This window comes from Chrysoperla carnea, chromosome 2 (assembly GCF_905475395.1).
Source record: "Chrysoperla carnea chromosome 2, inChrCarn1.1, whole genome shotgun sequence".
NCBI classification, from domain to species: domain Eukaryota; kingdom Metazoa; phylum Arthropoda; class Insecta; order Neuroptera; family Chrysopidae; genus Chrysoperla; species Chrysoperla carnea.
In genome coordinates this window covers 2,070,387-2,095,293 of record NC_058338.1, presented here as the reverse complement: position 1 = coordinate 2,095,293, position 24,907 = coordinate 2,070,387, and the positions used below count along the sequence as shown (strand labels likewise).

The window sequence follows — 24,907 nt, the reverse complement described above, 5'->3', positions numbered from 1 at the left end:
AGCACACAGCCACTTGACTTATGCAGAATGATAGAATTAACTTAATACTTACTTACCTTTACTAAATAATTAATTAATTTATAATTTTGTTCTGAAAGAAAAAATAGGATTGGGAATGACAAAAATAAAACAAAATTTAAAATATATATAACAATTTTTATTTATTTATAACAAAAATAATAATAATAATAATAAAAATAAAAATGTTTTAAATTTTCATGAAAAATCATATTGTAGGTACATTTTCATAAAACAAATTATCAGAGATTCTTCTTTTCTCATTAAAGTTTTTATACAAAATAATTATGTGGAATGTATTATTCATTTTGTTAAAATATTTCCCCTTCAGGACCCACAATAAAAATATTTAGCTAGATTATAAAATTATTATTAATTAGCTCGACCGGCTTTGGCAATCCTCTTCTGTAGCATTACTTGAACCTCTTAAAATTAAAAATAAATTACCAAAATACGAAAAATTAAATAAAATAAAATCACTGCGACTAATTAATAATAATTTTATAATCTAGCTAAATATTTTTATTGTGGGTCCTGAAGGGGATATACTTTTAATAATAATAATAATATAGGGTGTACCAAGATTAACGTCTAATTCGAACTTATAGCGTTAATTTTGGAACAATTCCTTATTAAACACAATATATTTCTTATAAATACTACTAACTAAACCATAGAGATATGAGGATAGCAAACGCTAGCCTGTAAGTGGATGCGATATGCGAAGCGAGAAAGAAGCCCAAAATATATTTAGTGGCATTAAAACACACATTAATTAATGTGTATTTTTCAACAACCAAATATGTCTGATGTACAGCAAAGTGTGCCCTTTTTGTCCCCAAAAATTTTATGTTCACAAAAGCGTGTAATCGTCAAAAACAAATACACAAAATAACAAGTATGAACGCAACCCAAAAATGACAGTTCAGAGGAGTTTTCACATTCGTAATGTTTCCACATTAGAATAATAAATTTTATTTATTTTTTTAATAAAATCAAGGCTGAGAGACTTTTAAAAAAAAAAAACTACCTTCAAATTCGTGAATATTAAATAAATAAAGATAGTTATGTATGTGTGACATTGAAAATACAAATGTTTATCTAATAATTTCATCGTTTTTAATATTTAATCAGACAATTTTTTATCTTTTTTCTTTAATCCATTATCTGAATATTAATAACATCTTCAAGATAAAAAAAAAATTTATACTTAGAATTGAACTGTGAATTCTAGTGAATTTCGGATGATTAATTTAAAAGTGAAACTAAATTAATTACTTGCATAAATTTGATTTAAAAAAAAAATAAATACAATTACAGCTGTTAAGAATTGACATGAGATCTCCATATGGCGTCATGTTTACTGTAAATTTTTGTAAAAATAAATTACAATGATTCTTAGATGTAATCGAATACACATTTTAATATAATAATTCGATTTAATTTTTATTTTTTTCTATATTCAATTTTTTTTTGTGCGTGTGTTGATAATTTATAATTTTTATTTCGTTGTGCAAACAGAATGGGTCTTTTATTTTCTAAACTATGGAGTTTATTTGGTAATGAAGGTATGTTTGTAAAAAAAATTAATATATTTAGTTCAATGTCGATGGTTTAAAATCAATTTTTGTATTTCTGATTGCTAGGATAGCAAATGTTGATTAAATTTCGATCAAAAATATCTAGTTTTGCCTAAAAAGTCAGGAAACCTGATACACTAACATTTTAAAAACTTAATTTGGAGTCCAATGTATTATTAGTTCTCCTTTTTAATTTGAGTCTTAAAATACTTTAATTATTTTAATATTGATAAATGAGCTAAGGATTCTAAACCCATTATTGATAACTGGGAGTTAATCCCGCCAACTGGTGATATTAATTCGTACTAATCAAAACAGCTAGCGGGTTCGTTTTGGGTAGTTCCAATTTAGACTACCAGATGACAATACTTGTGCTTAAAATTTATATTAACTGGGAGTTACAACTACAAAACCTGGCGATAATAATTCGTAATAATTAAAACAGAAATTGGACCCTTTTTGAGTAGTTCCAATTTAGATTGCCAGGCTACTTACCAGCTATCATTTATCAATATACCATTGACATTGTAGTACGTAGACTGAACATCGCCTATCTTTCCATACAGTGAGAGGTGTGCCAACATCTGAGGTAATTGCTTGGGTCTGCCAGGGACATTTATCAAAAAAACATAAAAACACCGTGATTCCACTGAACTTATTCACTTTTTGACTTAAAAAAATATTTATCACGTTTCATTATATATTTTTTCGAATCTACAATGACAAGTATGACAACAACACTTTGTAATTTCTATATCTCCGCCATGATGGATTTGACCTAAGCAATTACCTCAATTTTTGACAAGCTTAAACTTGTTTGACGCCCAGTCTATGTAACTTAATAGTCTAGACAATATATCTAATACCAAATTTATAATTTTATTCTATTTGTAATAGAACATAAGATTGTAATGGTTGGCTTAGACAATGCAGGTAAAACGACAATCTTATATCAATTCTTAATGAATGAAGTCGTTCACACGAGTCCAACAATTGGATCCAATGTGGAGGAAGTCGTTTGGAAGAATATACATTTTATAATGTGGGATTTAGGTGGTCAGCAATCATTACGGGCAGCTTGGAGTACATACTATACGAATACAGAAGTAAGTCAATGCAACAAAACAATTAGCTGTTGAATAAAAAATATTTTGCAATTTTTACGTATAAAAACATGCCTTAACCCTTCGCCCATCGAAAGTTCTCACATACGTTTCAAGTGTGAGTTTAAGATTCCGTACTATTGATGTTCATCTATTTATGGTAATTATATTTGTGGTATGTAAGTCACCGTGTTACTATAACCACAAATGGTACAAAATTTTTGTTGTTCAACATAACTATTTCAAAGTTAAAAATTCAAAAATTGTTTTTATTTTTTTTTTTAAATTTGCAGTTTGTAATATTAGTGATCGATTCAACGGATCGAGAACGTTTAACAGTTACCAGAGAAGAATTGTATCGTATGTTAGCGCATGAAGAATTATCAAAAGCTAGTGTTTTAATTTATGCAAATAAACAAGTAAGTATTTGATCATCCCAATATCCCTGTACTTTGTCTAGCCCTAGAAAGAACCTAATATTTTGTTGAATTTGTGACAGGATTTAAAAGGTTCCATGACAGCCGCTGAAATATCCAGACAGTTGGATTTAACATCGATTAAACAACAACAATGGCATATACAATCGTGTTGTGCCCTGACGGGTGAAGGGTAAGTTCATTGCGTTAAACTATCGTTTAATTTGTTTAACTTGTAAATAACCTCGCCAAGATTCTGGTTTTCTGCCTCGCCTTTTCCGTATGCACGGGCCTCGTATTAACAGCTTATGTATAAGTGAAGCCATATTGAATTTATTTAAAAAACAAGTGAAAAGAAACAATTGACTTAGTTAATTGTTGAAATACCATGCATAGTCAGTGTTGATTTCTTTATCACATAACACATACCAAAATGTATATACAGTGTTGATGCGCAGTCGTTTGTTTTTTTTGACGTCACGTAAATAACAAAAGATATTCACTTTTAAATAAACACACATACACACTGATATACATTTATATTAATGCATACTATAAAATTTGCACCTAATTAACGCCCTCGTGGGTAAACAGTGATGTTTACAAAAAAATGTTTCAAACAAAAGTTATTTATTTTTTTATAAGGAACATTTTTTACATTTAAACTTTTGTTCTATCTCTAACGGTTTACAAGATGGGTCCTACGGACCCAAGACCCAATTGACCTATGATGCTCATTTACGAACTTGACCTCACTTTTTACGTCCTGAGTACGCTGTAAAAATTTCAGCTCGATATCTTTTTTCGTTTTTGAGTTATCGTGACCACAGACGGACGGCCGGACGGACGGACGGACAGCCGGAAATGGACTAATTAGGTGATTTTATGAACAGCTATGACAAAATTTTTTTCCTAGCATCATTATTTTTAAGCGTTACAAACTTGGGACTAAACTTAATATACTATGTATATTTCATATATGCATGGTATAATAAAATTATTAATCCAATTAACTTTAATTATTCAAATCTAATTATTTTTAATTTTAATATTATACCATGTATATATGAAATATACATGGTATTATAAGTTTAGTCCCAAGTTTGTAACGCCTAAAAATATTTATGCTACAAAAAAAAAATTGGTATAGGTGTTCATAAAATCACCTAATTAATCCATTTCCGGTTGTCCGTCCGTCCGTCCGTCTGTGGTCACGATTACTCAAAAACGAAGAGATATCAAGCTGAAATTTTTACAGCGTGCTTAGGACGTAAAAAGTGAGGTCAAGTTCGTAAATGAGCAACATGGGTCAATTGGGTCATGGGTCCGTAGTACCCATCTTGTAAACCGTTAGAGATAGAATAAAAGTTTAAATGTAAAAAATGTTCCTTACAAAAAAATAAACAACTTTTGTTTGAAACATTTTTTTGTAAACATCACTGTTTACCCACGAGGGCGTTAATTAGGTACAAATTTTATAGTATGTATTAATATAGGAATATCAAAGTGAATATCTTTTGTTATTTACATGACGTCAAAAAAAACAAACGATTGCGCATCAACACTTGCGCATTATATGAGAATATCAGTTAAATATGTCAGATATGTATGTATGTGAAATGTGACAGAGTTATCAACACTGCCTATACATGGTATTTCAACAATTAACTCAGTCAATTGTTTGTTTTCACTTGTTATTAAATAAATTTGATATAATCTTTATCGCATATTATCTCTATTAAGCGGGGAGCCCGTGGCAGTAAAACTGCACTTACACGAATTTCGAAATTTCGCATATGAGTCAATAATATTTAACGATAGGTACAATATGGACTAGGTGTGCCAGGGTTTGTGCGTTCAAAACTAACACATTAAGGTAGTTGTCTCGCTATGGGCATAGTTCGACTTGTCGCATGCCCTACGCAAAGTCCCAATAATCAAGTTGGATAAATTAAGGAGCATCTTGTATGGGAATAACAGGCTGAGATGAAAGGGGCGTTGAGACGACCTATCTTATGTCAACGAATTCGCTGCTGCATTCTCTTTAACGTACAAAGAGACCCGGTACCCAGATCAGCCCGACCTTGTTATTCAGTACCATACGATTCAGTTCCTCGATTAATTTTAATTTTTTATTTCAGATTATATCAAGGCTTGGAATGGATAGTGAGTCGATTAAAGCGGAAATGACGTTGTTTGATATTTATTAATAATAATAATTACTTTCAATTTAGAAAATTATTTTTATTCATAAAAATGAAAGAAATTTTTGAATTTATAAAAAAAAAACAACAAATTTTCTTCTTGAATATTTTTATTTTAAACGAAATATCAATTAAAATTTAAATAAATACCGTTAATATTAATATAAATATTAAATTTTATATTAATATTATTAAGGGGGGATTCAAGTCTAGTTCTCACAATATCAGAGTTCAACCGGGTTTTACAACATTCGAGGCACCTACAATTGTGTGTTCATTTTATTTAAATATTCAAACCCCTCTCTTTTTTACGGGGGCCGCCGTTTTGCTCTCAAAGAAAGCTTTCTTTTCAGCCGTCATTATGTTTTTACGCATTAAGTACACGTTTCAATGACCTTAATAATTGATTTGCAATGTGATTTTCGAAGTTTCTAGTCCCAAACGATTTTGAAAATTTATCCGAAACTTTCACCGCGATTAACCCTATTCTTTAAATCAAAATATGTTTCGTGGCAGTCAGTTTGATAACCTCGCCAAGATTCTGAGTTTCTGCCTCCCCTCCTCGTTTGCACGGGCCTCCGTACAGGTCCTAAATGTGGGATCACGAGAGATTCTCCATGTTTTGAAGGTGGTAATTCAACCGATAGTGTCATGTCAAGAATTCTGCCACCCTTTTCAACTGTGTTCTAGTGAGTTTCAGACGAACACAGTCGAATGCCTTTTCTGTGGTTTTTTGTACGAATATTTACGATGGTAGCAAAAAAAACGCATTACATTATTGGTAGACATCCCTGTTCAATTCCATTCAGACCCTGATGGAAAAGTTATTTGAAAAAAGAATAAGTCTTAGAAACTTTGAAAAAGTCTTAGGAACAGTGAATGTTCCGACGTTTTTGGACTGTCTAATTCAGACTTAATAAGTCTGGATAACTCTTATAATTATCACAGCCCAAAAGTTCCAGTAGAGTTCCTAAAACTTTTTCAGAGTTTCTAAGACTTATTAAGTCTTATTCCTTCTTCAAATATTTTTTCCACTAGGGAAATTCTAGGCTATAGAATCTCCCCTGAATTAATTTACTATAAATAAATATTGTACATTTAATTAATTATATAAAATTATTAATTAGAAATTTTTATAATTAACAAGAAAACAGCAAAACAAGTTATGTTAAATTTCTCTTCTTTGATTTGTTTGGAAAAAAATTATACAGGGTGTTCTCCGGTGATCGCCTATTAAAAGTTTCTGCAATACCAGACATAATAGAAATTTGAAAATTGGTATGCCACGATAACTGCATGGAATAAATCGGCCTTAAATTAATTTCAGATTTGTGACACTTCCGGATATACCGGAGACTCTTTACAACACGTATGTTTGCTGCAAAATTTCTAATAAATATTAACGATTCAGGGGGGGGTCATTTTATTAAGCGAGTTATGTAAAAATAAATAGGGCATTCCATTTGAAATATCGATTTTAGCAGTTATGCTCAAGCAGTTATAGTGGAATACCAATTTTCAAATTTCTATTATGTCTGGTTCTGCAGAAACTTCTAATGGGCGGTCATCGTGGGGACACTCTGTATACTGTATACATCAGTGTTCCATTTAAAAAAAATCCTAAATCTTTGTTTCACAACCCGGTTTTTTATTTAAGAAAATGATCCAAGTAAAAGTTATTCTGCTCGCTAGCTAGAAAGTTTTCGAATGAGTGAACTATTTAAAGAGTAACGATTTTTTATTTCAAATTTTTAAGGCGAGTCAAAGGAGAAAGTGTTATTTTTGACACTATTTAAGTTTTTAAAAATATATTTAAGATAATTGAATTTCTAAAACGAAACTTTTCACTTTTTATTTACATCACAAACGTTCTGTTTTCGTAAAAATTACTCTTCTCCAAAAATATTTTTATGATAAAAAAATATGAAAACCCCATTTCCGAATCTTGGTTAATAAAACTTGAAAAATTACGAGTTAACTAATTCAAAAAAGATGCAATCTTTATAAAAGCTTTTGTCTCGATAATTTTGTTACGCGATAAATTTTTGTACACACTTCCAGAAGTGATTTTGGTATCTCTGTGTCAAAAACAAACCCACTTTATAAACTGCCCCGCAAAAAAAGTGACGCTATAAATATTTTAGCGAAAATTGATTAGATCTGAATGAAATATATTTGATCCGATAACTTGTACTTTATCTATCGGATCTGATTTATTTCACTCAAATCCAATCATTTTCCCCAGAAAAATAACCTGTTTGTAATTTCGAGAATATTTCGGATTTTTTCCAAGTACGCCACTTTTTTATCTGCGATGTTGTTCCTTCGATGACTTATTTATTTAGAAATTTAATAAAATTTTGATTCTATATATGAAAATTAATTTTCAAATTTGTTTTCCTCAACTTTTATTTTGTAAATAAATAAATCCGTTAATTTTGTTGGTTCCTTAATTTAGAGAAAAAAAATTTTTGATTGGAGAAAAAGTGTGAAAAATTTCTCATATTGAGAATAAACAAAAAAAAAATAATAATAACAATACCTCTGTTTTATGTAGTCTGTATATGGAGGTGAAAGAATTATATTTAAATTAAAATGGGTTCAGGGCCTAACGCGAAATTTGAGGTTGTCCAGGTTATATTTACCAATAAGTTTCATTGCTGTAAAAGACCCGGAAAATTTTCAATTGTGCATCGAACCTAAAATTGATATTTTTTGGAAAAAATGAAGAATATATGAACAACTTTTCAGAAAGTACGGGATAGTTTGCGTCAAATCCGGTAGTTCTGATTATGCAAATATGGAAAAAATAAACCGTAAAATATTCGGCACTTTTTCAGATTTTGTCAATTATAACCCAAAGGACTAGTTTTTTGATTGTAGATCCAATAGTTTCCGAAATAAGGCATTTTAAATTTTCTCATTGTTTCGAACTTCGCAATTTTTTACAATATTCTGCTGTCGTTCTGAATGAATTTTGAACCTGATTCAGGATTTTACCCAGAACTACAAGATTTTGGCGCAAGCTCTAATGTATAAATGATCTGGACTACAATGGCTATGAAAATTTTCGTATTTTAAAAAGTTGTTGATAATCGATTGTCAAATATTACGGTTGGGCCCTAGACCTAGATGGAAAAACTAAAATAATTTGAAAGACATGAAAAAAAAAAAAAAAAAATAACGTGTTTTAATTTTCATTTAAAATAAATAAAATTATTTTTAATTTACAATTTATTATAAAATTTTAATTTCTTAATAAAATTTATTAATTATCGATCGATTTTCATTTTATTTATTTACCTGGTATGAGTACCGGGACACAGGGACATTCCAGGAAATTGTGAAGCCGGCGAGCTTGTCAGAAATGGCACAATGCTGCCGGACACAAGCATCAATAAATACCTGGGAGTTCCATTTGCGAACTGCAAGTTACTCCTGAAAGAGGATATTCTGAAAAAGGCCAATCTTAGATGGGGGGGAGGGGAAGAACGTACTTGTGGTACTACAAGACAGATATGAGATATACTACACTTCCAAGGGCCTCTGTTCGCAAAGTTGTTGCGGCTATCACAGGACACTGGCTGGACGACAAGAGCTGTCACAGTGATGGCAAGGAGGAGACAATGTCTCATTTTCTCTGTCACTGCTCAGCTCTTGTCATGAGGACATGGACTTACTTGAGCCAGCCTCTCTTTGGCGACTTCTCCGACTTAAAGTCAGTCGACGTCAAAGCCCTCTTGCTGTTCTTAAACAGCTCCAAATGGTTCATGTCTCATCTTGTCACTATCCAACTCTTGCCATGATGAGATGGACTCACTTGAGCCAATTTTTCTTTGGCGAAATATTCGATATAAAGTCCGTTGTCAACAAAGCTCCTGCTATTAAATACGCTCTAAATGATTCATAGAGGATGAAGGAACCCTTTTTCGATATCACAACGAACTTTTTGGTCCAAATGTGGCCAACACCAGGACAGTCACTCTAATCTAACCTAACCTAACGACAAATTCATGTGATTTAACTTCAAGGTCCACAATAATTCCTCGTAAAATTAAAATATTCATTAGCCATTTGATTCGTATCACTAGTTCCACTTCCTTCATCGATCACAACCACATTATTTGTTGACCCCTCTTTCTTTGGCTGACTTTCAACGTGACTTTTTTTTTCTTTCTTCACAACACTTGGTTTCGTTACATTCGTCGTTTGACCATCTTTACCACTTCCATGCCGTTTTAGTAAATGTCGTTTTAAACCTCGGGATAATCTAAATGTTACGTCACACATGGTGCACGCATACGGTTTGTATCCAGTGTGAACCCATCCGTGTACTTTGAGTTCGTGTGCACGCCGAAATTGTTTACCACAAGCCTCATGTGTACAGACATGAGGTTTCGCATCGGTATGGAAAGTTTTATGGATATTTAACGATGCCTTTTGTTTATAACATTTCCCACATAAATCGCAAACAAACGGTCTTGCTCCAGTGTGAATATTTACATGATCGTCTCGAGTATTTTTCGATGCAAAACACCGTCCACAAATATCGCATGGATATTTTTTTACACCATAATGTAACTCTTTAATGTGTCGTGTTAAACCACTGGGTAAACGAAAACTTTTCCCACATAAATGACAGAAAAAAGCTCGCACTCCCGTGTGAACAGTTAAATGACGAAGGAATTGATACGGTTTATGAATGATCCGAGGACAATGTTCACATTGATAATGAGGTTTCCCTTCATAATCAACTTTACATCGAGCCAATAAATCAGAATTTTGTTGTGTTCGACCACGTTTGAGCGTCTCCTTTTCTGGAACATCAGAATGTAATTCTTTACGATGTTTTTGCATTTGATATTTTCGAGGAAATTCTTTCGAACAAACATCACAGCTAAACGTTGGTGTGATTTCTGGATGACGTATACGAATGTGACGTTTTAAATCGTGTTTAATTGCAAATAATGAGTTGCAAATGTTACATAATTCTTTGTCCTCTGAAGATGGTGTTGTTGGCACAGTTGTTTCATGTTCAGATTCCTCAGTTTTAATTTCTACTCCAAGTGATTTTGATTCTTGCTCGTGATTTTCATTCTTAACCGTTTCATTTGATGTTTGATGAGCTTTCGCACGATGTTCTACCATTAGATCCCGTTCAGGAAATCCATAGTCACAAATCTCACAATAATACCTGGGTTCGTTTGTAGGTCGTCCTTTTGGTAGACTTTGTGTTTTATGTAACGTTTCAGCCAAGTGTGTTTTAAAATTTTTTAAAGTTTTGAATGTTTCTTGACATGTGTCACAAGTATAAACTTTTTTCTGAGGAACACTTTCTTCTTCACTAGGTGGTAAAGGTGAAGCTGTAATATCACCTCTATCATCATCCGAATCACTATGATCTTCAGTTTTAATCCATTCCATAGGCTGTGCTGATGCAGGTTGGATATTTTGATTGGATAACAAAGATTTCTGTGCGTTGTGAAATGATGAAAAGCTGACGAAAGCAATTGCTTCAGATCTGAAAAAAAATTTTTAATACATATTATTTGCACCTGCAAGGCGTCAAGTTTAGATTGTTTGGATTCGAAACCTTGAATCCATGAATCTTAGAGGAAATCCCCTCGAAGAAGCTATTCGGGCAACACATGTAAACGTACCTTTCTTGTTTGGTATTCGTGGAAGCATTATATGAATTCTTCTTCTCATTTTTTTCTTCTTCGAAATATTCCCATTCCATTTGTTCCGTAACATTTTCGTGTGTTGATTCTTCTAAATGTTTTTTTCCTGTCTAAAAACACATAAAATTCTTAGGTCCCTCAAAAACTTAGTCAGTCAATTATATCACAAGTTCTCAAACGGTTCAAGCGCAGTATCGGGCACAAAATTTATATGAAAAGGGTACCCCCACAAGATTCCAAATTTTTACAAAAAAAGGCGCCTTCGTATTTAAAAATTAGAAGCCTAATATAAAACTAGTACCTGGTGAAGTACTTTTAAGTTTAAGAACTGGTGATTGATATGTTTTTAAAACTTACAACAGCACCAAATAGTGTTTTTAATCGTCGATCCGCCTCAATACTAATCTCTGCCAGGTCATGCCAAGTGAGTAGCGTGCTCGCGCATTGATAACAACATCTACTTGGTAAGTTTGTATCTGTTCGCTCCACTCTGAATGGTAAATGTCGATTGATTTTCATTTGTAGTTGATACTCCAAACCTTCATCTTCGTAGATCGATATTAAATGTTCACTTCGATTTCCACACAAACGACACAGCATCTCCACGCTAATCACTTCATCCGCTTTCGTACTTTCATTATTTTGTGCTTTTGATTTTTTTTCTAATTTCGATGGTCGTGTTTTCAGTTTTTTCTTTGAAGAATTCTCTTCTTTCGATTTTTCACTTTTTTGTGGTTTCTTAAAAAAAAAAAAAATAAATTAAATTGTATAAGCAAAATTCCGTGCACACAAATAAGAAAAATTCGTTATAAATGTTAGTGCAGGCGCTGTCAAAGGTGGCACAGGACTGCCAAGGTGGCACAGGACTGTCCTTAAATGAGCTGGCGGAACAAATGAATGTAGACCTGGTATGGGTACCGGGATACAGGGACATCCAGGAAATTGTGATGCTGCCGGCACAAGCATCAATAAATACCCGGAAGTTCCATTTGCGAACTACAAGTTACTCCTGAAAAAGGATATTCTGAAAAATGCCAATCTTAGATGGAGGAAAGAACGTACTTGTGGTACTACAAGACAGATATGGTCTGTGTACAATCGCAGGCGTTCCGAAGTTCTCATATCATTTCCAAGGGCCTCTGTTCGCAAAGTTGTTGCGGCTATCACAGGACACTGGTTGGGCGGCAAGCATGCTGAACGCTTAGGCCTGGCATTCCATGTTTGTTTTTTTTTTGGAAAAAAAATTAGGACTTACCACGTAATCTGAATGGTTTTCATGTTGATCGTGGCAACCTCGAATTTCTAAAAACTGTCCATCGACACTTGCTCGTAATTTAATATTAAATGGACAATCCACTCGTAGAGTACTAGATAAAAAAAAAAAAAACGTCCAAAAGTAATTTCGCTTGGTAAAACATTTTCAAGAACTTGTTAAATTTACCTAACTCTTCTCAATCCTTTACTTTTGGACGGAGTCCGTTGACCACCATGAATGCAAGAGTATTGAATCTCATAATATTGAATTCTTTCATTAAATTGTTTTTTTAATCTCTTTGTACTTTTTAATGTTCGACTCGATCGTTTCCATAATTTTTGTTTGGTTTCCTCTTCGTACAAATGAATAAAATCTGTAAGCTCTTCATAGCTTGCAAATTGTAAGCCAACTTTTAATTCCATTTTTTTTACTTTTACCTTTTTACCCATCCATGAAAATAATTAGTTAAGAGGTTATGTTTTTCTTATCTGTCAAAATGTTTATGATTTGTTTGACGTCATTTGTCATTTGTGTTCACAGACTTTGAAAACATTAAATTGAGTATAGACTGATCGTGATCTCCAAGATGGAGTATATTCAGAATTAATTATTAAAAATGGAACCATTAAATGACATTGTAGTGGACAAAATGGAAGATGGGCATATTAAAAATGAAATACCAGAAAATGAAGAATGTTACAATAATATTGATAGTGATTGTGTTATTAATGTTAAAGTTGAATCTGTTGATGAAAATGATATACAAGTGTGTACAATTAGTTACGAAAATATTAAACGTGAAAATGACTTACATACAGAATGTGTTTTTTGTTTTATTTAATAGAGCCCTAGTAGAATGCTCATCGGTATTGTTTAATACTTGACGATCACTCAGGCTCTTCCAAAAATTGTGCAATCCTTTTCATTGGATTGACTACAAATATGTCTTGCAAGATAAAATCATCGTAACATACAATTACGTGCTTTAATATATACACATACATTCAACATACTTCTAGTGCGAGCTGAAATAAAAGTTACATTTGTCTAGAACCTTATGTATCTTCCTGCGTGCTACCTCTATGTTTCACTTATTGAACCAATAATAATAATACAAGTTATCTACATTTACCAACCAAGCAATGTATACATTGCTTGAGTTTTTTGTAATGTGAAAATACTACTACTAGCACTTAAGACTTTCACCAAAAAACTAAATTTTTTTAATTTTTTTATGTGGGATATTAATTAGCATCAAGGAAGGATGCAGAGCGGAGGAGAAAAGTACGGAAGCCTGAATGTATTCATAACTTCTTTTAAAAGTGTCTACTAAGTGTTATAATTTGTCTTAGGTAGTTAGTTAGTTAGTTAGTTTATAATGCTTTAATTAGCCTTTTTCCTTAAAAGATCCGATAGATGGCAGGAAATAAAAACATAGGAAAAAGGCTAATTAAAACATTATATTTTTTAAATAATATTAATAAAAATTTTAACTAACTACGTAAGACAAATTATAAACATTATCATTAAATTTAATTATTATCATTAAATCCGGACATACAATTATTAATAATTCCAGACAGTTTCGGTAGTGGCTAATTAAAGAATAGTCATTACCGACTGACATTTTCAAAAAGGTTTGTTTCCATAATGTCCCACAAGTCACAAGTGCACTTGTTGAAAGTGAAATAGTTGGTTTTATATTTGTGGGTAGACACTTGCTTCCGTACTTTTCTCCTCCGCTCTGCATCCTTTCTTGATGCTAATTAATATCCCACATAAAAAATATAAAAAAAATTTAGTTTTTTGGTGAAAGTATTAAGTGCTAGTAGTAGTATTTTCACATTACAAAAGACTCAAGCAATGTATACATTGCTTGGTTGGTAAATGTAGATAACTTGTATTATTATTATTGGTTCAATAAGTGAAACATAGAGGTAGCACGCAGGAAGATACATAAGGTTCTAGACAAATGTAACTTTTATGTCAGCTCGCGCTAGAAGTATGTTGAATGTATGTGTATATATTAAAGCACGTAACATCTATTACATTATATCCTCTATCTAAAGTCTTACATACAATCCTATGAAGAGGATTGTATAATTTTTGGGAGAGCCTGAGTGATCGTCAAGTATTAAACAATACCGATGAGCATTCTACTAGGGCTCTATTAAATAAAAAAAAAACACACTGAACTTATTATTAACAAGTGAAAACAAACAATTGACTGAGTTAATTGTTGAAATACCATGTATAGGCGTGTTATTTATGTCATGTAAATAACAAAAGATATTCACTTTGATATTCCTATATTAATACATACTATAAAATTTGTACCTAATTAACGCCCTCGTGGGTAAACAGTGATGTTTACAAAAAAATGTTTCAAACAAAAGTTGTTTAAATTTTGATAAGGGACATTTTTTACATTTAAACTTTTATTCTATCTCTAACGGTTTACAAGATGGGTACTACGGACCCATGACCCAATTGACCCCTGTTGCTCATTTACGAACTTGACCTCACTTTTTACGTCCTAAGCACGCTGTAAAAATTTCAGCTTGATATCTCTTTTCGTTTTTGAGTAATCGTGACCACAGACGGACAGCCGGACGGACGGACGGACAACCGGAAATGGATTAATTAGGTGATTTTATGAACATCTACACCAATTTTTTTTTTGTAGCATCAATATTTTTAGGCGTTACAAACTTGGGACTAAACTTATAATACTATGTATATTTCATATATACATGGTATAAAAATGAAAAATTAGATCAAACTGTTTTAGGAGAACAATCATTTTCATGTGATATTTGTAAAAAAACATATGCTTTACAAAGTTCTATAGTTCGACATCAACGAATTCATAGCGGTGAAAAACCGTTTTCATGTGATATTTGTAATAAAACATTTACCCAGCAATTTACTTTAAGTGCACACAAACGTATTCATAGCGGAGAAAATTTATTTTCATGTGATATTTGTAATAAAACATTTACTTACAAAAGTTCTTTAGTGCAACATAAACTAATTCATAGCGGTGAAAAACCATTTCCATGTGATATTTGTAATAAAACATTTACTTACAAAAATTCTTTAGTTCGACATCAACGAGTAGTTCATAGTAATGAAAAACCATTTTCATGTGATATTTGTAATCAAACATTTAATCAGGAAAGTTATTTAGTTACACATAAACAAATTCATAATTGGAGAAAAACCATTTTCAATTTGAAAAAATTGTAAAGAAACTTTTGTGATATAACTTTTAGCCTATTCGTTGTGTGCGTAGTCATGGTATGGACAATAAAATCGATGCCAGCGCTTCCAGTGAAAAATTTTGGCGTTAAAGGAGGCTGTTATTACTAATTTGCAATTCTTTACATGTTAATGTTATAGTAAATGTCAAATTAAAATTATTGAAAAACACGAATTAATTAAACTTAATGCATTAAAAATTGTGAAAATAAAAAATTAAATTGAACAAATATTATTTTTCAAATGTAAATTATCATAATTATTTATTTAAATTTGTGAGACAATAATATTAAATTTTAAATGTAAGTCTTAAATGCAATCCATACAATTATATATACATCCATACAATTCTATAATTAAAGTAGTGTATCGTTACCATGGAAACGAAACTCACGCACGGAGCGAATAGGGTGAAGAAATAATTATCGTAGATAAATTTTACAAATTTATTAAGGTACTAATTATTATTAATTAAAAAAAAAAAAAAACAAAATAAAAGAATTAACATCTCATATAGCTCAGATTTCATTTTTTTTTACAAAATTTACAAAGCCCTTTGCTCACTGCCCGCCATTTGACCTTGCCCTTTACTAACTTCACTAATACACTGCCAATGTCCATCCAAATTTTCTTTCCATAAACTGACTTTATTATCACCACCGGATACAGCTAGAATGCCACCCATCAACGACCAACTAACATTCCATACAACATCGTCGAAGGTATGCAACACAGTTGGCGACCAAGTGACATTATCATTACTCGTCCAAATGAATACACGACGATCTTGTGAACAACTTGCGATCATCGAGTTTTTAGGACCGATAGACGGTGCCCAAGCAACATCACGAACCTAAAAATAAATAAAACATACCATCATCACAACACATCGTGGTTTTACAAGATGTAAAGACGGGGATACCGTTGCACGAGGAACCTCTGAGACCAATTCCGTCACAATATTCTTGTTCATCGACCCCAAAATCTCCGATCAACGAGTTTGAACTGATTATATGCACCAGGTACCTTTGAGACCAATTCTGTCACGATATTATTCGTGTAGCGATTTTGGAGTGTTTATATAACAAATTTCCCGACACCAGGTACCTCTGAGATCCATTCTAACACTATATTTGTGTTTACTGACCCCAAAACCCTCGTGTAACGAGTTTGGACCGATTATATATAACAAATTTCCCGAAAACTCCATTAGACGGCGAGGATTCGTTTACTCTAAACACCAGGTACCTATGAGACTCATTTTAACACGATATTCGTGTTCAACGACCCCAGAAGCCCTCGTGTAACGAGTTTGAACCGATTATATAAAAAATTTCTCGAAAGCTCCATTAGACGACGAGAAACCGTTTACCCTAAGCACCAGATACCTCTGAGAACAATTTTATCACGAAATTCGTGTTCAGCGACCCCAAAAACAAGAAGTCAGACTAGGATACAAAATTTCCTGACCCTCGAACGAATCGAATGCCTAAAAATGCATTCAAATCCAACTTACTGCTCAAATTTTTCGAACTTTGGTCATATTTTGTGCTTCGTTTCTTCGTCCAGTCCCTTCTAGTTACTTTCTAGTCGAAAATAAGTGAGATTATGATTTTAGAAGGGGGAGGAATACATACCCAATCAGAATGCATTTCTAATTTAGTTTCTTCAATCCAACGATCGTTATCTTCTTTCCAAATTTTCACTAAATTATCACAACCACCAGAAACTAAACGTTTCACCGTTGTCGGTTGTGAATTATCAAAAACTGTTTCGGAACCATTTGCCGGACACCAACTAACCGCATTACATCCAACCGTATGAGCATTTGACACTTTCTTCGAATCCCACGAATCCGTTTCTGAATTGTATGTTGCAAATGAAATGGAACCATCTGAACTGCCACACGCCAATATTAAACCATATTCCATGGGAGCCCATGCAATGGAATTCACGGACGAATCATGATTACAATATTCATATAATTTCACCCATTCTCGATTCTCTTTCCAAATAATCACTTTACGATCGTATGAACATGACGCCAGAATATTACCAAATTTCGGATGGGCCCATGCTACTTGCCAAACAGGACCAACATGCCCTTTCAAATCAGCCACCAGCGATTGTGTACCACCTTTAACATCGTATATTTTTACAGAATGGTCGGAAGAACACGTGGCTAATCGTAATCCATAATAATCCATTTCGGCATCATGAATCATATCTTCATGGCCGGTATCGATTGCATTTAATGCCGTAATCATTTTTCGTTATCGAAATAACACACGAATTTAACTTTTTGGACGTGGCGTGAATGACATATACACACAAACTATCGAATTTAAGTTGGTCAAATTGTATAAATAAATTTATCCGGCGAATTCAATTATTATGATATTTATGTTTTGAATACGACTTAAAGCACTTAAAAACTTAATCAAGTGATTAGATTTCAATAGTTTTACGATTTTATTTTTATTTTACTTATAAATTTTTATAATATTTGATTAATCGTTTGACAATTTGAAAGTTAAAAAACAAAAATCTTACAGTTTTGCCAACATTTTTATTTTACTTCCATGATTTATTTTATAACATTTGTCAAGAAGTAAAAGGTTTTGTAAAAATTAATATAAACAAGTGCAATTTACAAAATTTAAAAAACCCCCGACAATTTCTTCGGCTACGGAACCCTAAACTTGCATTTGAAACATATCTAAGAACACTCTTCATTAAATTGTCCTTTTTTTTAGCCGTTTCCAACTGAGCCGATTTAGAAAATCGCCCAAAATTTTTTTAAAGTTATTTAACGTCAAATACTTCGAATTTAAATAATTAATAACTCGGGTGTATTGACTTTTCAGCGCTCGTACACTAAAACTATTTAATTTATAAAAAACAAGTGAAAACAAACAATTGACTGAGTTAACAGTTGAAATACCATGTAAAGACAGTTTTGATGACGCAATCGTTTGTTTTTTGACGTCACGTAAATAAATAAAGATTTTCACTCTTAAATAGCCACACACATAACTGATATTCCCATATTAATACATACTACAAATTTTCACCTAATAAGCGCCCTCGTGGGTAAACAGTGATGTTTACAAAAAATGTTTTGAACAAAAGTTTTTTATTTTTTTTATAAAGAACATTTTTTACATTTAAACTTTTGTTCTATCTCTATCGGTTTACAAGATGGGTCCGTAGGACCCATCTTGACCTATGTTGCTCATTTACGGCTCACTTTTTACGTCTTAAGCACACTATAAAAATATCAGCTTGATATCTCTTTTCGTTTTTGAGTAATCGTGATGACAAACGGACAGACGACAGACAGGCAGACATACGGAAATGGACTAATGAGGTGATTCTATGAACACCTTTACCAAAATTTTCTTCGTAGCATCAATATTTTTAAGCGTTACAAACTTGGGACTAAACTTAATATACTATGTATATTTCATATACATGGTATAAAAATGATATGAATATAATTTTGTATCTAGATTTTTTGGAATGTAGATATCGTCAAAAAATGGTAGCAAAGTGGAAATTCGAAAAGAGTACCTCAAAATCTATAAAATCATCCATTTTCAAAGCTCCCGGAAAATTATTCAGGTAACCCCCTGTTTTTTTAACCAAATGATTACGGGTTCTTTATGTGTTAGAAACCACGTTTTTAAGGATAACGCCGTCCAGGGCCCAACAATATTATGGAAGTCTCGGGATAAATCGATTCGAGACAATTCATAAAATAATCACAGACAGTGTCACAGTAGACACTTGCTTTTATCGCATAGTAATATTTTGTAGTAAAAGATGGAAGAAAGTAAATGAATTTTAAAAGTGAATAAATAAAAAGTGTCATTTTTTATTGAATGTTTGAAGGAATATTTAGATTTCTTTGAATGTAATCATTATTCGTTTAAGAAAATTCATAATTTGTGCATTAAATTTGCATAATTTTATGCAAATAATATAAAAATATGGAGCATGAAGAAGGTAGGTAACCACAATATATTTGATTTATATTAAATAAATAAGTTTAAACAATTATTTGATTTGATTTGATCGATGATGTGTTTTTAGATCCTTTAAATACATCTGACGAACTTGTTAATCACAAAGGATCACCATCGGCTAGTCCTGCTGGCGATTCTGGTATGTTTTAATTTTTTAAACGATTTCAACATATCTAGATTTTCGAGAAAATTCACTAAAATATTATGTTTTTGATACACAATCAATACATTTTGTATAAGATAAATTCAGTCCGATCGCTTTTAATGGCGAATTACGACGTTGCTGGGTCTTAACTCAAATACAAAATTTAAAAAACCCCCGTCAAATTTAAGTTGTTTGAGGTCGTTATTTTAAACTGTATTTTTAGGATTGTAATAATTATTTTTAGCTCGAAATTCTCGATCAAGATCACGCTCTGTTTCACCAAAACAACTAAATGGCTCTCGAAATAATTCTGCATCATCAGCGGCACGATCAAGATCATCATCACATGAATCAAACAAAAGTAATGGATCGTTAAAACAGAATGGTGTGTCAAGATCACGATCTCGTTCAAGATCTGGATCTGGTTCAAGATCTCCATCAGGATCACGAAAAGCTGCATCGAGATCAAATTCACGCACTTCGAATAAATCAGATACGTCAAAGCGATCTGGTTCGCCACGGTCACGTGCCGGTAGTCATGTATCACGAAAATCAAGATCGCGATCAGGATCCAGGGCATCAAATGTATCGGCACGTTCAAGATCAAGATCCGGTTCAGCAGCATCAAATCGATCGAGATCTGGATCTAGAACGTCTAAGCGATCTGGTTCAAATGCTTCGAAGCGTTCTCGATCTGGTTCGAATGCTTCAAAAAGATCACGGTCAGGTTCGAATGTTTCAAAACGTTCACGGTCAGGCTCAAGGCGATCTAAATCTGGTTCACGTTCAGGCTCTGCCCGTTCTAGATCTGGTTCTAGACGATCTAGATCAGGCTCACGTCGTTCAAGGTCTGGATCACGAAGATCTGGATCAGCTCGGTCCAGATCAGGCTCTCAACGATCGAGATCACGTTCAGGTTCAAGACGTTCAAGATCAGGTTCTCGTCGATCAAGGTCTGGATCTCGAAGATCACGTTCAGGTTGGTTGCCATCTATTAATTAATTTTATACACTAAGTTTAAATTATTTATTTCAACAAGGTTCTGTAGCATCACGAGGATCACGTTCAAGATCAGGATCAAGGAGGTCTAGATCAGGTTCAAGGCGATCCAGATCGGGTTCAAGAGCATCAAAACGATCTAGATCTGGTTCAAGACGATCCAGATCAGGTTCAAGAGCATCAAAACGATCTAGATCTGGTTCAAGACGATCCAGATCGGGTTCAAGAGCATCAAAACGATCTAGATCTGGTTCAAGGCGTTCTGCATCAGGTTCAAGAAAATCACGGTCACGCTCTGGTTCAAGAAAATCAAGATCAGGTTCAAGAAAATCACGGTCACGTTCTGGTTCAAGAAAATCACGATCTCGATCTGGTTCAAGAAAATCACGATCAAGGTCTGGTTCAAGAAAATCACGATCACGATCAGGTTCAAGAAAATCACGATCGCGATCAGGTTCAAGAAAATCAAGATCACGATCTGGTTCAAGAAAATCAAGATCACGTTCAAGATCTAAATCAAAATCGCGTGCTTCAAATCGTTCAAAATCACGTTCTAGATCTAGATCCGGATCTAGGTCAGATGTTGGTGTATCACGTGGTCGCAAACGAATACTTTCAGATTCAGAAGGCGAAGAAGATCAACCAAAGAAACAAACGACAGCTGCGTCTGGATCCGATAATGAAGCGGACGAAGGAGGGACACCAGCTGAAAAATTGGATGATGTACCTGAAGAAGGTGCCGCGGCAGCTGCTAGTGGAGTGTTGCCAGATGTATCAGATGATTCTGATGACGGTGTTCGAAATGACGATAGAGAGTAAGTGTTGATTACTACTTTCACTTAAAATAGGTGGCTGGCATGGCCTGTGCTTAACGTAAGCAAATCTTTTAAGAGCATTGAAGATGATCTCTTGCCTTTGTTCAAAAAATGTGGCAAACATTCTAGAACGCCTTTCTGTAGTCTTAACCCTCCGCGTTAAACAATTGATTATTTGTTACAGAGGCAATGATGGCGTATCCGATTTTGATAAAATGTTGGCAAAGAAACGTTCAGAGCAAACGCGACGTCGTAAACGAAAAGACATTGATATTATCAACGATAACGATGATATTATTGCACAATTATTACAAGATATGCGGACAGCGGCTGAAGAGGATCGAAAATTAAATCAACAGATGCAACCGGCTACGAAAAAAATAGCAATGTTACCAAAAGTTATGTCACAATTAAAGAAACATGATTTACAATTGGCATTCATTGAGCACAATGTGTTAAGTGTTCTTACCGATTGGTTAGCACCGATGCCTGATCGATCGATGCCATCGTTATTGATACGTGAAAATATATTAAAATTATTATTACAGGTGAGTAAAGGGGGAGAGAAGAAAATGACCCACCCTGTATAATAATTAATACAGTTAATGTAAGCCGAGATGTAGGGAAAAATTTCTTGTAACGTGTTTATGGGCTCCCAAAGAACATTCAGCCAACTTAACCTAGTTATAGGGGAGTATAGGGCCCCAGCGAAGGGCATATGTACCCCAAAAACTGTCCCAACCCAAGAGATGACTAAAAAATTGTTTGAAAATGCTTATTTTGGCTTAAAATTGTCTCTTCCTGTAAGTATTTTTGGTCGATGATTACGAATCCGATATCAGATTATACGGATTCTGTCACCTCTTCCGAAAATCGAGCCATTTTTGGTCAAAAGTTGACAAACTAAGTATTTATCGTCCAACTGAGCTTTAAGGGGTATTTTTTTTTGTAGATAATTGCGGATTTTTGTTACTTATTGTCGTAAAATTCCAAATCTCAAAAAATCCCGAGTTACAAATTTAATTTGCAGCTTTTCCCTCATTAGATAGAAGTTTATAGACGTCCTCACGAATCGAATCCAAAAAACTGCATCCCGATCTGTCTTATTTGCAGCAAGATCGACAGTTCATTGCTTTATTCGTTTCTTTAATTACAGTTTCCAAGAGTTGATCAATCAACATTAAAACATTCCGGTATTGGTAAAGCTGTTATGTACTTATATAAACATCCGCGAGAAACAAAGGAGAATCGTGAACGGGCTGGACGATTAATTAATGAATGGGCACGTCCTATATTTAATTTATCCGCTGATTTTAAAGCATTAAGTCGTGAAGAACGATTACAACGTGATATTGAACAAATGCCAAAACGGCGTCGTAATGACGAAGGATGTAAGTTTGTTGTCACACTAACGATATTTGTTTTTAGTTAATGATATTAAATTTTTTCTTTTTTAGCATCAAGTGAACCAACAAAAAAAGAATTAGCAAAAGCGTTCGGTACACAAGAGGATAAAGCATTACGACCTGGTGATAAAGGATGGATTGGCAGAGCTAGAGTACCGATGCCATCGAATAAAGAGTATGTGGTACGACCTAAATGGGTTGTAGAAACTGATATTAGTCGAGTAAGTATAATTTTTAGTTCAATTATCATTATGGTCCACTTAGTAATAGTCATCTGATCCAGTTTTACCTGGAAAGTTTTCCGGGAATTTTAAAAATGAGTGATTTTATAGATTTTCAGGCGCTCTGTTCAAATTTCCAATTTGTAACCTCGTATTCTCTTGTCGCTTGCGCTGCCACATTAGAAAAATGGCATCGAAAAGCAGTTTTCGTACGAGTGTCGCAAAGTGGTTAGATTAAGTGAAAGATTATATATTTTGATTCGAGTATTTAACGTTAAATAACTGAAAAATTTAACGTTTTTCGAAAAAAGTATATCATACACTTTTAAAAGTAGTAGAAAAAACTTTGAAAGTCATTTTCACGAAAAAAAGAAAAGTTTATTCAGCACAAAAACTGATGAATTTACCACGGGAACCAAAATTAATACTTGTTGCTTTCCAATTTACTTTAATTAGGTACTGACAACAGTTTCGTGTAGCGTTCCTTCATTTTCCAAAAAATCCTAAACATTTCGATGTATCATCTTTTTATTAATAATGAATGATTTTCTTTTGCAGACGAGTAAAAAACAATTAAATAGATTTGAAAAACATATGAAGAATTTTATAGATAATAAACGAGCGAAACAATCAAAGCGAGCTGTAGAAATATCAATTGAAGGACGAAATATGGCGCTTTAAACATACAAAATGTTTTTATTTTTTATTTTTTTGGAAGACAGACAATTGTCACATAAATTGTTGTACATATTATTTTTAAAGAAATAATGGAGATATAAGCGGGGAGCCCGTCACAGTAAAACTGCACTTACAACATGGATTTCGAAAGTTCGCATATGAATTAATACTATTTAACGATGGGTACAATATGTACTAGGTTTATCCTGGCACACCTAGTACATATTGTACCTATGATTCATATGCGAAAATTCGAAATTGGTGTAAGTGCAGTTTTACTGTGACGGGCTCCAAGGCTAATAGAATAATTATGATCTATTTATGTAATATTCTTTTGTAAGATTACAAACATTTTTGGAAATTTGTGGCATAATACAAAAAAAAAAGAAGGTCTTGCAATTTTGTCACAGATTGTTCCTATTTTTGATATAAATTAATAAAAAAAAAAATAATAAGACTTTAATTTGCTTTTTAAAAAAGTGAAGAAAAAAAAATTAGTTATTTTTTTGTTTGATTATACAGGGTGACATATGTTTGAAATTCGAAAAATAACTTTTATCGAGATAAAACTGCTTTAAGCAAAAAATATTGGGTGTGTAGGTGCACATCTTTTGCAGACATCAAATTTAACTTAGATTTTCTAGCTAAATTATTATTGAAAAGCTCTAAAAGAAAAATTATTATTGATGAATAAAGTACCATTTTTCCGTTTAAAACATTTTTTTCGAAAACCGTACAGTTTAAGCGAAAACGGATTGATAAGTTTTACCCAGAATAGTTTTTTCGTATAATTGTTTCTGCAAAATCTAGGCACTGCTTGAAAAACAATTTTCAATAAATCCAATAAAAGTGGTTTGTTTTTCTAATAAAGACCATTTTTATTCAAATTGGGTGAACAAACGCACAAAAAGCTAAATTTTTTGTTATGATTTACAAAACAAAACCAAAAAATGTTTGTATATTTATAAAGAACAACTTTCTAATTTCAAGCGTTCATCTAATGTTTATCAGTTATGAATCAGAGTGAGATTTTAATTGAACGTGAATACTTAGATCGAATTCGATGCTGGTATAAGATGTGTACCTTTGAAACTAAC

General features: G+C 32.8%; 4 protein-coding genes and 1 long non-coding RNA gene across 8 annotated transcripts; 3 read left to right on the top strand and 2 right to left on the bottom strand.

Annotated features, from left to right (window-relative positions):
- Positions 1-1,483: 1,483 nt before the first annotated feature.
- On the top strand, positions 1,484-5,407 carry LOC123292232 (ADP-ribosylation factor-like protein 5B). The gene is made up of 5 exons (XM_044872807.1): positions 1,484-1,586; positions 2,496-2,704; positions 2,995-3,120; positions 3,201-3,310; positions 5,259-5,407. Exons 1-5 carry the CDS (start codon positions 1,541-1,543, stop codon positions 5,305-5,307), a joined length of 540 nt encoding a protein of 179 aa, XP_044728742.1. The 5' UTR covers positions 1,484-1,540; the 3' UTR covers positions 5,308-5,407.
- A 3,577-nt stretch (positions 5,408-8,984) lies between these two features.
- LOC123293946 (zinc finger protein 70-like) lies at positions 8,985-12,686 on the bottom strand. Its single transcript, XM_044874958.1, has 5 exons — positions 12,444-12,686; positions 12,258-12,369; positions 11,360-11,740; positions 10,982-11,112; positions 8,985-10,842 (listed from the first exon to the last, which is right to left on the bottom strand). The coding sequence occupies exons 1-5, from the start codon at positions 12,677-12,679 to the stop codon at positions 9,348-9,350; spliced, it is 2,355 nt and encodes a 784-aa protein (XP_044730893.1). The 5' UTR covers positions 12,680-12,686; the 3' UTR covers positions 8,985-9,347.
- On the top strand, positions 10,596-24,454 carry LOC123293948. The gene is made up of 3 exons (XR_006535066.1): positions 10,596-10,608; positions 14,290-14,292; positions 23,906-24,454. It is a non-coding gene; the product is annotated as an uncharacterized LOC123293948 (long non-coding RNA).
- Positions 16,004-17,979, bottom strand: LOC123293947 (protein SEC13 homolog). Its single transcript, XM_044874959.1, has 2 exons — positions 17,156-17,979; positions 16,004-16,371 (listed from the first exon to the last, which is right to left on the bottom strand). Exons 1-2 carry the CDS (start codon positions 17,783-17,785, stop codon positions 16,063-16,065), a joined length of 939 nt encoding a protein of 312 aa, XP_044730894.1. The 5' UTR covers positions 17,786-17,979; the 3' UTR covers positions 16,004-16,062.
- On the top strand, positions 19,354-23,951 carry LOC123293945 (IWS1-like protein). 4 transcript variants are annotated; one of them, XM_044874954.1, is made up of 8 exons: positions 19,354-19,526; positions 19,614-19,685; positions 19,936-20,664; positions 20,731-21,505; positions 21,690-22,053; positions 22,662-22,896; positions 22,963-23,132; positions 23,691-23,951. In XM_044874954.1, the coding sequence occupies exons 1-8, from the start codon at positions 19,511-19,513 to the stop codon at positions 23,811-23,813; spliced, it is 2,484 nt and encodes an 827-aa protein (XP_044730889.1). In that variant the 5' UTR covers positions 19,354-19,510; the 3' UTR covers positions 23,814-23,951. The 4 variants fall into 4 exon arrangements, with proteins under 4 accessions (XP_044730889.1, XP_044730890.1, XP_044730888.1 ...); XM_044874955.1 differs by having other exon boundaries at positions 19,936-20,670; positions 20,740-21,505; XM_044874953.1 differs by having other exon boundaries at positions 19,936-20,670; positions 23,691-23,948.
- Positions 24,455-24,907: the final 453 nt, after the last annotated feature.